The 16,243-nt window shown below is 39.2% G+C and overlaps 1 protein-coding gene across 7 annotated transcripts in view; it reads right to left on the reverse strand.

Annotated features, from left to right (window-relative positions):
• Positions 1-16,243, reverse strand: part of KIAA1549 (KIAA1549 ortholog) — a 140,898-nt gene that overhangs the window by 22,037 nt on the left and 102,618 nt on the right. For 5 of the 7 annotated variants that reach the window (XM_031507962.2, XM_021536577.3, XM_021536569.2 and 2 more), the window contains exons 11-13: positions 4,994-5,196; positions 1,543-1,664; positions 340-354 (exon numbers count right to left, since the gene is read on the reverse strand). In XM_031507962.2, coding sequence (XP_031363822.2) covers positions 340-354; positions 1,543-1,664; positions 4,994-5,196 — 340 coding nt within the window. The remainder of the gene's footprint in view (positions 1-339; positions 355-1,542; positions 1,665-4,993; positions 5,197-16,243) is intronic. The other 2 variants (XM_021536598.2, XM_077783365.1) reach the window with 1 other exon arrangement.

Genomic DNA, 16,243 nt, shown 5'->3' on the forward strand with positions numbered 1-16,243 from the left:
TTTTCTTGGGCTTCCAGTCAATTAATTCTACATTAATTCTAATATTATTTCCAACTTGTTTATAAAAAGCTGGTTTCAGGACCAACAGCTGCCTTAGTTTTGCTTCTTTCACAGTGATGTTTTCCTCAATAATCTGAAAGAATTGGGAGGAAAAAATTAGAAAAATGTGCTGGATTACTATAATTTGTGTTACTGAGACTTTTTAATACTTCAATAGCTCAAAAGCAATTTTGTTTTCTTAGACTAAGGAGACAAACTCTTCCATCCTTAAGACATAATTGCAGCTATCCCAACACCCCTATTCATATTTTTACTCAACTACCAGCTCTGGTTACTTACCCACTCTGTTTGTGCCTGACAACATAAAAGAAAAAGAAGAGACAACACAGTAATTATGACAAGTAATTTAGCTAGAATGGCAAGTGAAAAAAAAAACACAGCAGTAAGATGACTGCATTTACTTTTGAATGAGACGCATGAACTTGGATCAAACTGCCAAATCTCAGCTGCACAAAAAGAGAACTGAATCTCCCATTTAGTAGAGAGCTCTCTGCAGACACTCCCTCAAATTCTGAATGCTAAGAATAATCCTTATGATTTGCAAACTAGAGGCACCAAATGCTGAAAAAAATAGTGCATTTTATCCAGTGAGGGCATGAGAGGTAGAAAGGACACATTTAATGCAGTCTCCTTGCTGCTTTTAGCAGGTAATTCAAATGCAGCAACATGTAACATTTCTACACCAAAAGGAAATGTTGTATGTTACATAAAGTTTAAAGCTAGATAGAAAATGGAGAGACAAATCTAGAGCTCCCAGTAAGAAGAAATGGGAGCACACTAAAACAGAGCAACAGAATTCCAGTCAGATAAGCTGGAGGAACTCAAACCCTGCTGAGATATTTTCCCATCTTTTCAAATATATAAATATATATATATATATTTTAGAGTACCTCCAAGAAAAGCAGTGGCACTTTAACTGGAAACAAGATGGTTCTTTATAAAAAAACCCCAGTGTTATTTAGAGAGTAGCAATGAATTTTGATCTTTCTAATGTACAATCATGCAGGCATTTTGATGATTGAATTACAATTCGTTTGTAAAACTTTGGCCTCTCTGGTGTCTTTTTTTTTTCACATCACTTTTTCAAAGTTACTGCTACAGACACACTCCCCTGGTCTGAAGTCCTGCTGTGACCTCTACTGCCATGGAACTGTCTGCAATTCTGCTACCACGAGAGACACAATTGGGCCTAGCTGGGAACAGTTTTGCTGGGGGTGTGTGTGGGACAAAAGGAGGCAAGATTCATTCCTACTAAGCCATTTCTTTCAAAAGCTTGCTGGAATGAAAGGAATGTACAGCTCTCCAGTTTCAACAGAAGAAACAAATATTGAAGGGATTTTCAGCAGCAAGAAAAAAATCAACTTTCAAAGAAAAAAAAAATCAAAAGCCAAAGATGAGTTTAGAAAAGTTACAGCACCAGATTAACTCTTCAACCCGAGTAAAGCACTAGAGCACACAAGGAGGAAAAAGAAGGTAACAAACCCTTCTTCACTGCTCTGCGTGGCTTGCCCTCATTTGCAGCAGTTGGTCTTGCACTTTCTTCTCCTGTCTCTCTCCCGCTGGATTGCTCACTTGCCGTGGATTCAGCATCTGATGGTGAAATTCTGCCACAAACATGACAAAACAAACAAACCAACATGTAACACAAGTTTGCAAGGGGGCATAATTATCACACACAAAGAATCCTGTGCTAAAATACCTTGTGAAGTCTGTAAAAATTTTCCTCTGTTTGCAAGTGAATTTATAATACCTTATCATACCTAAATATTCATTGTCATGATGTTATGGTTGTTGTGTGTTAAAAATTACTGCAACAGAATTCAAATGTGACAACATTATTAAGTAATCTTTCCTTTAAAATACACTACAAGAAAAAGCTCTGCATTTTTAACTAGCAATTTAACTCTCAAAAAGAAAATAATTACATCAGGAATATGAAATCCATATAGGTAACTAGTGTAACATTCAGCTTTACTACTTGATGTTCTCTTGCTAACAATACAAATCTATGTGAATATTTCCCTGACTAGTCAAATGTAAGGCTATTCAAAAATGCTTCTTTTATGTATTTATTCCATGCAGTCACAAAATTCTTAAGAACATTTGTTATCTAAAAAATTATAATCTTAGTTCTTGCATCTTTTGTAGGCAATAGAGAAAAATACCATGATCTTCCCCAACAAAATATTTCAGCTGTAAAATTATACTTATAGTACAGAAATAGAAAAAATACAGGGCCTACATCACTACCTGACACAAAAACCTGTATCTTCACACGGGATCAGCCTTTAGTGACCACTTTGTCCTGTGAACACACATATTCTACTCTGGCAAGGAGTTAATCATGGGGAGTGTGCACATGTCTGTGCACTAACCTCATTAGTGCAGGATTTACTTGGGCTAGATAGGTATATCTGGACTAGTCACTGAGGCTCTTGGGTAAGCATCAACCTGCCTAGAACACACAGAGTAAGATAACTATATGCAGCCTGACAAGTCCATTTAAGTTAAATGTACTTCTTGCAGCTCTGAATTCAATTTCCCTTTTTCTCCTCCTTGAACAATGCCCTGGATCTGCAGGACTGTAATACTAATGTCATATCCCAATTATAAAAATTAATAGCAGGGAAAAAAAGAGGATAAATGGTCCTCAATGAGCTTAGAGATCTGCATCACTGCATCTTTTTCTGTGAGGGAGAGGGTGTGCAGAGCTATCACCTCCATCACCTTTGTCCTGGTTCAGCAGAGTATGGGGCTGGAGCTCTGTGTCCAGATCTCCTACTGACTTTTTCTTTCATCTCACTGTGCTCTGCATTTCCCATGATACTCCTTTCTCAGTGTATCCAAATTATCACCAAGTATAGGAACATAAATAGTGTTGAGTCAATACCAGCCATTTCTTGAAAGTGCTGAGGGATATGCAGTTGTATACTCTCAAGTCAAAACAAAAGGTCCAACTCTCAGCTGGAGCCTAGGGATGTTGAGCTTTCTGAACTCAGCTGTTCTTGTTTGTTGTTTCCTAGAGATATAGAACATGTACTCACATCACCACTAGATTTCCTGGCATGTAACACACAGTCCTGAGCTGATCTGTGATGAACTGAGCTCTGTATTTCCTCACAAAACATCAAGCAGCTAAACCCAACACAACACAGTATGATCCCATTTCACATTTCAACTTCTGCCTCGGGGAATAAATGTTTTAAATCGCAAGCTGACACGGGCACATCAGCATGGCAGGGAGACGATGGCAACATCTCCATAGTTAAGCCTCAAGGAAGATTTGTTCTTATGGGAACATGAGGGAGAAAAGAGATTCCCTTCTGAAAACATTTCAAGTGTCTGAACTACAAGTCAGTCACTCTCACCTCTGTGCCAGGAAGATCACAGAGCAGACTGTCCTGATGCTAAGGCACAGGAAAAATAAGAAGGGGCTTGGTGACAGCCAACGTGGCTTCACTAAGGGCAAATCACACCTGAATTATTTGGTGGCCTTCTACCACAGTGTATCATTAGACTGTTGGCTTCTGAAATTTCTCCTGCTTAATCTTCTGAATTACTCTAGATGAAATATAGTAGCAACCTCAAATTCCAACTTATTTCTTTTGCTTATCTGCATACAAATATGGACAACTTCCCTTCCCCCAGGTATCATCTCTGTCCTAGGCCACTTCTGAACTTTTAAAAAGAAACAAAGAAACACTTGTCTTTTAGATTTATATTACTTTGTTTCAATTTATGTAAACTACACCAAAACTAGTATAGCTCATTTTTCTTCCGTTACTTTCCAGTTTTGTCCACCTTCCACTGTACCACTGCCTGCAGGGATTTAGGAAGACAGGCTTAGCATCTGGAAGGGGGAAACTGAGCTTTATGAAACCCACATGGGGAAGATGAAGTGAGTATCTTAAGACAACTGGGGCTTTAGAGGAAGCAGAGGGCTGAATAGAGGAGCAAGCTGTGCTGCAGAGACTTGCCACTCAGTCAAAATCACCATTAGTTTCTTTCTCAGCCCATCCAACCCTACCCTTGATTGTTTGCCTTTTTTATTTCCTCCCACTGTGCAGTATTACATAGGTGATATAGCTCTGCACAGCAAATGCAGAGCTCTTTTCTTTGGAGACAAAGAAGTGTGAGAGTGAGGAAGAAGAATTACTGGGAAGTGTAGTTCAGAGGGGGTCTTCTCAGAGTTTCATTTTTTCTCCACATTTTTTTGTGCACAGATCCTTCTCTACTGTACAGCTTTGTTACATCATGTATCCTGTTTGTATCCTACAAACACAATTTTTTCCAGCAAGGAACAGTCACATCATGTGATTATTGGAAAAGGTTAGGAAAATTCTGCTGATGGTTGTCAGACCCTTCTCCATTTGCACAACTGTGAACTACCATTCTTTTTTCTGAATTTTTTCTCATTTTCTATGAGATCTCGCCCCCTACCCCAATAATCATAAATAACATTTCTGCACCTTCCCTGAATTTTGGAGATACAGCTTAGTTTTGGAAATAACGACTCTTCATCCATGTATTGATCACTATTAATGGGATTGAAATGCATTACTTTTGTCAGTGGTTTTCATTTGTTTTCAACCACCTGCTGGCTTAGTGGCTAGAGATCACAAAGAAACTGCATTGGCAAAAATACACTTGGTGTTTCCAGTGAATAAGCAAGGACTTGACTCCAGCCAGCTCAGCAGTATCTTAAATATCCCTCTTAACTGGGTATGTTCCATTTAAAAGAAAAATGAACACTAAATTCTCACAACCTTGTATTAACGAGTAGCAAGGTGTAACAGTGGTGGCTCACTAGCAAATGCGAGTTCCGAAGCTCTGGAACAGTTCTTTCCACTGAAACTGCCCTAAAAATACAACAATTGCTAGCCCTTAGTCAACTGTTGTCTACTGCAATTTGGTTTTGTCTCTGTGAACTGACCTCCCTCTGTGTCGAACAGTCTTTGAAGGCTTTGTGGAAATCTTGGATTTGGGGCTGGGCAGATCTCCATTCTCAGATGGGGTTGTATCCTTAATAGGTCCTGGTAAAGGAGCTGGCTCATGGATAATCAGGACATCATCTTTATTGTGCTGGCCCAGATGCTGCTTAGCAAAATCAAAGCCTTTCACACTGGGGGCTTGTAGCTGTGAGAAAAGAACAAAGACAAGAAACAGGAAAAGTAAGTGACAATGAGTACAAAGGCTTTGGTTCAGATCTGCAAACAATGGCCACTGAGAGGATGGCCATGACAGTCTCAGGAATGAACATGAGAGCACCAGGGAAACTCTCCACAATTCTGTCACCTTACTGCAGTGTATGATACACAGTTTAAAATTACAAATCAATAAATCTAGCTTAAAAATAGACTTCTGATACTGCTACTATTTTTTACTGCTATTTCTTTAGATTTAATCATTGTGTACGGAGCTTTTTGTGTACTTGTGAGTGCAAGGCTGTAGACGCCTGTGTACAGACTGAAATGGCTACCATCAACAGGTCATATTTCCATTTCTTCCAGTCAAAATGGATGCAGGATTTTAAATAATCTGAATAATGTCACTGTTGATCTTTCTCATTTTGAGCTCCCCAAATCTGGGAGTGCTTGTACAAACACCTAGTTTATGTGATGAAAGACAAACACTCTGCAGATCTGAGTTATACAGCAGCCTGGCAATGACTTGTCTGTCAGTATTGATGACTCCAGAAAAAACTTGAAAATCTCTTAGGAATTTCATGAACAGACAGAAAAATATACAAAAGGCTTTGGGATTTAGAGGAATTGTCCTAAAGATCTTATTCAATGGACATCTTACTTGAGAAAGACACAGAAACCAGCCTTTTATACTTTCATAACTGTACTGATAAAAAAAGCTAATCTCACCTTATCAATGACTTGATTCAGACTTAATCAAGGTTCTAAGATCCAAGCTCTCTGCTTATTTTTTGGGGGCTTTGGAGTAAGTGGAAGATCCAAAGAACTAATTAAGAGACAGTTTTCCCTCAAACCCCACTCAATTTTATGTAGTTTGGAAACTGAAAGTAGAAAGAAGCATTGACAACTCCAGTTTTCAAAGCACATGCACACTCAACCTGCTTGCACTCCACAGGCACAAAATCCTCTGTGTGCTCCTAGAGCCGATTTCCTGCAACGTGAAGCATGTGCTGGAGTGCATTCATGGCTGCGTCAGGTTCCAGATGTTGAAATGAACCCCCTTTCATAAAGCTTGGTATGCCAACACAGCTAACTGCAAACAGACTCGTCTGGTATCATGCCAAAGATAAGCTTGCCTAAGGAATATTCTGAAACAATCTCTTCAAAATATTTTCTCAGTAAGCAAACATTTTCCAAATGATTCTCAGAAAGGGCGATGCAGTCGAGCAAGCTGCCTATTTAAGCCAGTAGATGGCAATAAAAGCTCTTCTGTAAAATCCATCAGTTTCTTTGCTGAGGTTTCAGAGTTAATTTGTCACAAAATGAGTAAGCTTATTATTTGAACAAATCTGGATGTCTTTTGCTATGCCCATTTGTCCTGGGCTTTACAAGAGTCCCTTCAATTCAGCATTGTGGGTGATTCAGTTATTGAATTTATGCAAATAACTGCAACCACTGATTCCAGAAGGCAACAAGGAGCTACACTAGGAGAAGGTGTAACTATGTCTCCATTTTTTTTGAGTCATTGTCATCTAGTGAAGCCTTCCTGAAATTTTCTCCTGTTCAGATGTCAAACATTTCTCTTCAGGATCTTGCTTACTTAATAAAATCCCTCCCTGAAAACCCTCCAAAAATCCCACTCCTTCACCCAAATACTTCTGAAGGCAAACTTTTCAGTTCTGCTGTCAGAATTATCAGGCCAACTCACACCACTTTGATTACTGAAACTTATTAGCTACCCCACCTCACTTAGGGGCTGTTTGAAGTTATGTCTATTCTCCCAGAAGATATTCCTTGGTATGACACTCTTCCTTTGAACTTCAGTGGCTTCCTTCTTCTCACCCTTTCATACTCCCCACTCCTGCCCAGCTCTGCTGCTGCCTCCTGATGATCACATCCTCTGTTCCACTACATTCCCCTCCACAGATTCCACTCCCCTCAGCCCTAAAGATGATGACAATCTTCACCATGTGCTAGGCACAATTCTTCCACAAAACAATCTGGTGGTTCTCTACCCTTTCCTTATCAACCTGAGAAGTTAGTACTGCTTTTTGAATAGTGTGATGGCTGGCATGAGTATAAAAATCTGAAGAGACAAACATTCCAGGAATACTGGAGTTACCAGTATGGTTTTACTGAGATTGCTGCATGTCTGAAGCATGAACTTCAACCTATCTTAGAATCATTCTAGCAGACTGAGTTTGTAAACCTGTTTGGGAGTAAAAAACCATACAGAAATAGAAAATTTTTATCTTTTTTTTAAACTTTGAATAATCTTATTCGCAGTTGCAGTCCAACATAATCTTTTATCTAAGCACAATCAGGGGAACAGATATATTTATGTGTCCAGGCACATGTGCCACATCATATGTAAGCACGAATGTTTATCTGCAGACAGACCACACAGCAGCTGAATTAAAAGGCTGTTAGTACTGCAGAGACCAGCACTCACACTGTAGGAAATGGCAGTTAACGTTATCTGAAACAACCACAACTGGATCCTTTCACACACAGGCATTGCAATAGTAGTGAGTTACAACATAAATTCAGTTCTTGCACAGGAACCATCTTGCTCTCTCCCACCCTGCTGGATCCTTGGCATAGGCTGGGCCTTCTGCAATTAGTCAAAGCTGGGCAGAATGTAAGAATGTTATTTGCAGAAGCAGGATCCTCAAAACATTTCACACTGAAGCTGAAAAACACGTTAAAAGGAGAAGGGGATGCAAGATGAGCCTTTAATTACTGTTTACAGCTAGGGTGGCTAACACTTTCAGGTGGCAACAGAGGACTGGCCAATCTCAGCTATCACCATACCAGGCACCACAGAACCTATAGCTGTATTTTCCTTAAGATGGAGACAGGTAAGCTATTCAGCTGGTCTTACTCTTCCTTGACAGGCAGAACCATTCTCTCTGCTCCACTCTCTTGCCTCTCCCTCCTCCTGCCAGCTGACAGCATCCAAGGACCTGAGGCTCACCAGTCTTTACACTTTTTACATCTGGTGTCATAACAAGCTCTGTGTAACGCAACAGAGAAAAAACCCTCTCAGCTTTACAGTACAGCTCTACAGATCTTATAAGTGCAGAATTGGTCTAATCCTCTGACAATAAGTACAACCTCTGTATTTTTGTTTGCACTGCTCTCCTTTGACATAAACCCCTTTGGGATGATGGCCAAGGTGTGCCTATAAAGTCATAATGCATATAATTTATACATGTGAATCAATAATAATTTAACCGGTACATCTCTAACAGGGCTTTGTCCTTTGTCAACCCCATGCAAACATTTTCCTGAAGTTAAAACTTAACCCAGAAACTGGCAGCTCCCCACCGAATCAGCAAAAGCATTTCCTTCATACCAAACAACCTTCTTGTTCTCTTTCCTTCCACAACCTACACCCCCTAAGGCTTGGAATGTGCAATACAGCTTCTCCATGACAATTTTTACAATTCAGACAGAGCATTTAATTTTCTCTTAACCTTGTTCTTTGGAAAACAAACTCTTCTTCTCATCTTAAAAAATAGTTTCAGTACGAAACTGATACTTGAAAGGAAATGGGCTGAATGGTTCAAGTCTTGCAGAGTTCTGTAAAGCTAAACATTTCTAGATATCTCCTGCTAAAAAAACTTAAGTTGGCAGTACCAGTTCCAGCCAATACAAAGACTGTGTGCACGTGTGTATGTGTTTGTGCATATGACTGAAAAAACACGATAGAACAATATGACCATAAATATACAAAATACATGAATGAATACAAAAAGATGGTCCTCAAAAAATTATAAATTCACTTATTAATGATAATATTATTTGAAAAACAGAAATAGGATTACTACTGTAGAAATATCATTGACATAAGCCTGCTTTGTTTTCTTAAAAACAAAATCTATGCTTCTCATACCTCTCCTTGTAAACCACAACAACATTATGACTTTTAACTGAGAAATGATAGCAGCCAAAATACACATTTTCAATGAGAAGTGTCTGAAAGACACTGAGCCACAACTCTACTTTGTTCAAGACCAGACAGTCAGACTCAGTGAAATGAATGGTGTTACTCTTGGCTGAAGATGTTGCCAACATTTTCTTAAAAATTTCTGTGTGTCACCTGCTGAGTTCTTTCTTTTCTTTAGATCATGTTATGGAACAGTTTGCATCACCTCTGCCCATCTTAGGACTGGCAGTCAGGATACCATGTGTGGATCAATCATCTACTACTCGTATATTAATCACCACCAAGAAAAGAATGTAGTATCTGTTTTAGAGCAATTTTAAGTTATGCTCATATTGCTATTTGTTCACATACTGAAAATGAGAATCTTTTCACCAGCCTCAGATGCCTTTACCCAGGACTGCACAAAAGCAGTCTTGGCAAAGATTTCTTGATTTAAATGGAAGCTGTTAGAGGTTTTCATTTATCTTTAATATACTTGCTTGTGAAAAGAAAGATATACTACTCTGAAGCTTACCACCAAAATGAACATGTCTAAATTACTGCAATCATAAGAAATTACATTATTATACAAATGCAGAACCTGCCAAAATCTTAGCGAAAGATGATTTCATATTGCTAAGTCAAGAGAGTTTTTAATTCTATTGTTACATACTGAATGAAATAATAAAAAAAAACCCCAAACCAGTATCTGAAGCTCAATTCACAGAAAAATCAAATAGTTTCTGCAGAAGCCAACAAAATCTGTGCACCTCAGTCAATCCTTATTGCATAAAAGCAGATAATAGTTTCAGTGTTGTTCAAGCCACTGAAATACAAAATGGTTGCCAATATATTGGTTTTTTTGGATGCAGAGACATACCAGGAATGTCAACAACCTCTCTTCTCAAGAAAGCAAATGCTGCTAACACTTCAGTGAGTAATTTCAGCAGAAAGAAGAAGAAATAAACGTAACTCAGTATTCTCCCTGTAGTTCCTACAAGCAGTATTTGAATTTGGACATAATACGAAGAATAATGTATTATGCCCATTTTCTACTGATTTTATACCATGGTCTTGCCTTGTTCCTTGTAGAGCCAGCTGAATTGAGCAGAGCTGTTCATACACATTCTAAGGAAACAGAGGAGCTAAGCATGTGTCTAGTGCCAGTGCATAACCTGTGAACAGGACAAGAATCCCTAGAAAGAAGTCCTGCTGACTTATGACCTGTCATGCTAGCATGCAGAATGTTACTGCATAAAGAAACTTCTTAGAAAAAAAAAGTCTACAAACTTAAACACAGCAAGACAATGAGACACATTGTTCTTAAAATTAATGTGGGTTGAAAATGTAAGTCAGTGTGATTTAGGACAGCTTGAAGCTACTACACATTGCCAACTGACTTCACACGTGACATTCACACCACCAAACTCTTGTCCATACCCCCAGGGTACCATAACATGGGTTGGTGTGAATTCCCTGCATCACTCTCATGATGCATCAAAAAGGATAATAATTTGTAGTTGCTTTTGTGCTTGGTAGAGTCCTCTTAATTTTAACTCTTTTTTCACTGTGTGCCTACTATCCCATCCTGGAAGTCATCTACATCATCTTCCCACACGGATCATTCATCCATATGGTTTGCAGTTACTGTTTGACAAGATGTTCAAAACACGTACCAGTCTACCAATAAATAAGAGTTTAGAAGTACTGAGGCATGTTCACCTTTCACAGTATTATTCTCTTATTCAGCTGATTTTTCTATTATCATTCCTACATATCTTTCCACGTAAGTACAACCTCTGTATTTTTGTTTGCTTGCTCTCCTTTGACATAAATCCCTTTGGGATGATAGCCAGGGACTGCCTGTAAAGTCATAATGCATACAATTTATACATGTGATTCAATAACAGTAATGCATATCTGATTTAAGACACAAAACCCCGTCATTAATGAAAAAAACCATATTAGATGATCTCACAGAAGGAGAGTTATGACTCCTTCAGAATAGCCACCTTCAAAATACTGAAAAATTGCATCCCTTGAGGTCCACTTGTATTCCTTGAGGTGTTTTTGTGCCACTGTTACTCTTTTCTGACATGAGATATGATGCAATGTATTTGTAACATAAGCCAAACTTCTTTAAAACAAAACCCCAACACTAAGCATCACTCAGAAATGTGCCAAGGGGTTCCTTCACATTTGCTGGTTTAGAAAATATGTTTAGGGATGAAAACAAAAAGATGTCTCTAATTTAAATACCTTCACTTGGTAACACTGTTTGTATGCAAACTGAAGTGCACGTGCAATGATAGTTCCCTGTATTTATTACATCTTGGGATGCCACTACCCTCCCTCTACAGTGGTGTGACAGCCTGTGCCCTCTGTGGCAAATCTCAAACCAGAAGTAGGATTTTGAGACCTGTGGGCCAAAAAAGAAGCTGTAGGGACAAAATGCCACCCATTTTCTTATCTTGGATCAAGTATCTCTATACAAATTAGATTTCCCATTTGTCATCACAACAGCACTTTGGTCAACTATTGCCATTTCTGGGAATAGGTAAAGCAGTTGAGCAAACCTGTCCTTGGGGAAAAGAAATATGCTTAGAGTTGCTTGGGTTTCTCCCATCAAGTTGGGAAAAAGTAGCACACTGTATAGGCAGCGTTGGCACAGAAAATCAGAACAAGCTGGGGTACAGTCTCTGGTTCTTCTTTCCTCCACTGCAAAGTCACAACTGTGTTACTGCTTACCACCAAACAAATAGTAAGGAAAGAAGGAGTCCCACAGAAAATACCACCTCAGGAATTTTGCTTCTGGAGTGGGATTAAAAACAAATAAAGAAAACCCCAAACTTACAAAACTTTATAAAGCCTGAGATTCTCAAGACACCCATCCTGACATATTTTCTTAAGACGGATTCTTTTTGTGGATTTTCATCATCCCTCTTCTTCTCCATTGTGCATTTCTTCCTGCCACACTAATATTACCATGACAGCTCAGTAAATTTCACAAAATACAAGAGGGATCATGTTGAAAGCCCATAACTCTGAGTACATATATGCCCACAGGCTGTTGAGATAACTGCTGTAACAGGCAGAATTTTGTTCCTGAATCACACACATTTTTAGCTTTCTTTCTCAGACAGAAATGCCTCTGGGTGGATACTATCTTAATCATAGTTTGTGAGGTTCCTCTGCACACTGGTTGGATGGAAGTGTCAGGAGTAAGTTACAAAAAGTACAAGAAGATTGGCAACTTTATACAGTAGACAGGTATTTTTCATCCCTAAGTTTACTCCTCTAAGTCCACGTACATAACTCCAACACCAACTGCAGCCTCTAAGAGAGATACCACAACACAAAAAAAAATTAAAAATTAAGGGAACTCTTTTCTAAACTTGTGAAGCAAGCAAATACATTCTAACATGGCTCTCGCCATCTGCACAGAGCATGTAGACAACACAGTCCAAAGATAGAGCATAGGCCAGTAATTTCCATTTGATTTTACATGCTGGTATTCTGTTGGGTTCAATGATTCACATATTATATACCTAAGAGGAGTTTAATGTGCACAGAAAGTACATTCCCATATACTGCAGAAATATTCTTACTGAAATGAAACTGCAAGTTTCAAACATACATGCATAGCACATTAAAACCTTAGGCAACAGTGATTTAATGTTGGTGCATTTCCATGTTCCCAAAACAGCTAAATTTGACAGCAGACTCCCTAACACCTTTTGTTAGGAGAGAAAAATTTATTTTCCCAGTATTAATCTCATCTCAGAGGTTTCTTATGCTTAGGACAAAAAAACATTTACCTGTATCTTGAAAATAGATTCTTTTTGTTTTAACTCCTTTTGAAAAGTAACCACTATATACACATGACTATAAATCCACTGATTACCTACATTTGAATGGCATATTCAACTCTACTCTTCCCCCTCTCAAAATGAATGAACAGAATTAGAAAATGTTCACCTTATTCAAAGGTTCAAATGCCAGTTCCAAAGAAGGGATTAGAAAACTGAGGCTCCTCTGATTGGGAAAAGAGATGACAAAGATAGCAACATGACAGGTCTATAAAATCAGGATTGGCAAAGATTAAGTGCCTAGGAATCAGCTGTTCCCTGTCCCCTCCAACACAAAGACGAAGGGCCACCACAGAAAACTTAGAAGTAGCAGGACAAAAGCATTGTGAAACATGATGTGGTTCTTCAGGTAGCATGCTGTGGAAATCCCTGCCAGCAGCTGAGATGAGTTCTGAAGGACCAAACAAGTTCATAGAAAAGAAGTACGTTAAGGGTTGCTAAATATCATCACTTCTAGAAACAAATAACTGGAGGCTGAAGAGTTACTCAAGGCAAAGCAATCCATACACTCACCCTGTCCTTCTCTAGGCTTTTTCTTGTGGCATCTGGGCTAGCTGGCCTTTTGGAATGATCTCAAGACAGATAAATGTTTCTGAGAAAGTAGATGGAGACATTTTACTTTTTATACCTATTTGTATAAGCAGTGTATCTAAGTGCAGTATTTTATTTCTACCGTTTGTGAACAGTTAATCCTCATTACAGAAGAAGAGTGACTACAAAAGAGCTCTTTCAGAGGAATTGCCATCAGAGAAATGTATTGTTGAGAAGTAATTAACATGTTGAATACTCTATCCCTCGTTAGAATCCAGCTATTGACTCTGAAGGAGATCCTGTAAGCCATCCCCAGGAAGACAACAGTTTGGATAGTTAGTCAAGGTAGCTATTAGAAATGAATGGTATTTGTTATGCAAACATGAATCTCTTGCATAAACTCATGTCAGTTTTCAAGTAGTTTTTATAAGACTGATGTCAGCTGCCTTTCTTAACATGTCTCTTTTGACTGAATTTTTCAGCTATGCAGAACTGTTGCCTCGACATTAGACAGACGAACAAAAGGATTACAGGATGTCAAAACATCACAAGAATTCTGTGCATCAGGAGCAAAGCCTAGTATTTAGCCTCCAGCAAGGCTGGCCTCTGATCTTGGGAACATCCAAGAGAGAGTCTACAGACTATACAATAATAAGCAAAATTCTCAATTCAGAGGTGTAAAGTCACACCTGACACATGACATTTGGATATCAGATATTCCTGCTTAGGGGGGAAAATAAAAGTGCCTCTCAGACATCTTGCAGCAGGCATGACTCGTTACCTGTGACCGTGAGCAGATTAGAGCAGACATGCAAGGGCTGCTGACAGTCCCCAGGTGATGCTGACACTTCAGCTGAGCTGTGCTGGCACAGCCCTCCAGCACTGGCATTACCTGTGCTGCAGCTCCAGGAAAAGGTGCAGGACTTTGCCCAAGGCTTTGAACACTCCACCTGTGCCATGTGTAAACACACACAGGAGGGACACTGAACCAGAAGGACATACTCAGTCTCTAGGAAGCACAGTGGCATGCAGAAGGCTGCAGAGAGGAGTGAGATCTGAATGGAGAAGCAGGCATTCTTCCCCATGGGCTTTAGGATGTGTCCTTGGATACACAAGGAACTGAGCAAGCCACTCAAAGCTATCACTGCAAAAGCAATGACTTCAGCACACCCAGCATATACAGGAGAACATCCAAGACATTCTAAATACACTGCCAATTAGCTTGGCCAGTTCTTGCCATTAGGGCAGGGAGCCTTTCCTTGAAAAACTCTATATAGCCAAAATTACTTCTGAGAAGTCCTAGGAAGGGATGTGACATTTTTCTTCAAATGCTTGTAACGCAGAAAGGAATGTGAAGCTCCTAGAGAACCAGGTTCCATTTTAATATTTGAATGTCTACAGAGAAAGAAATAATACTGCTGACTCTGCTTCCATTGTGGATAACAGGTAAAATGGGGTTTTTTTCCTCTCTGGGGAAGACGAAAGGAATAGTTTTGCACAAAAACATCAGGGGCCCAGTACAGGTACTGAGCAAAATGATGGTTTGGGCATTAAAGAAATTTGTTCAGATTTTCATGAAGAAAAATAACCAATGGCAAAAGTTCAGTTGCCCACAAAAGGCACAGCTTCTTTGAAGGGAAAAAAAAAACTTGGAACAAGCAAAATGTTGGGACAATGTTATGGTGGATATAGGCAATGGCAAGAGAGAAAATCTTGTAATTTAAAAATACCACTTGTGCATCTTTTTATTTCATAAGGCACAGACATGTTAATCCAGTGCAACAACCCAGGTCACATCAAGGTGAATTTCCAGTAGGATGCTTTGGCTTACAGAACAAGTAATGAATATTTGATGTGCCCTTTAAATATCTTAGTATCATCTCTTCAAAAGAATTATCCTTGTACAGACCAATGAATCATGCATAGATTCACTGCTCTCCCCTGTTTCCATAATTCTCAGTTTAAAAAGCATAAAAATAACTTTGATCTAAGCATCTTTTTCCATTTAATCTCCTCAATGGAAAAGGAAACCTAACATTTTACAGGTGTTATTAATCCTGTTTTGACGCAAAAGGATAGATTAGCAAATCACAAGATCCTTTATTTTTCCTTACTTTATGATGCAACCTGGTTTTGCTAGCATCCGGTCCCACTAAAGTTTTCTTTCCCATGTATTTATGTTTATATTCACTGAGGCAGCAGATAAATAAAAAATCCCTTAATAATAAGCTCTCTCTCAATACTCTTTGCAGGAAGAGCCTTTTTAAGCAGGATCCTTGTGCCATCCTGCCTGCAAGACAGTGATCCTGTCATGAAGCTGGAAGGCCAGATGCAAAGAACAAAAACTGATGGAGGCATATCCAGTGTGCAGAACACACTTTGCTGTACACAGCCCACCTTGCCTGTGTCATTACCTCAGAACAAACATTATCCTTGCTATTATCTATACTACCTTGGAGAATGACCTGGGCTTCAGGGTGAGGCCAAGCAGCTTCAAGCCCAGCTTCAAGGCTGCTGTGGCACATCAGTATTCATGCAATCCTGGGTACTTCTGTGCACTAGTCACCACTGGATGTGGGTGTTTTTCAACACAGCCATGTCCACTCTAGTGGGAAATCTGCTATTACTGACCATCACAAGTGAGGAACTGTGACCCAACTCTTCTAAAGAGCTTTTAAGGGACCAAAGCCAATTAGCTGTGCTGGCAG

This window comes from Lonchura striata, chromosome 5 (genome assembly GCF_046129695.1).
Source record: "Lonchura striata isolate bLonStr1 chromosome 5, bLonStr1.mat, whole genome shotgun sequence".
Taxonomy (NCBI): Eukaryota; Metazoa; Chordata; class Aves; order Passeriformes; family Estrildidae; genus Lonchura; species Lonchura striata.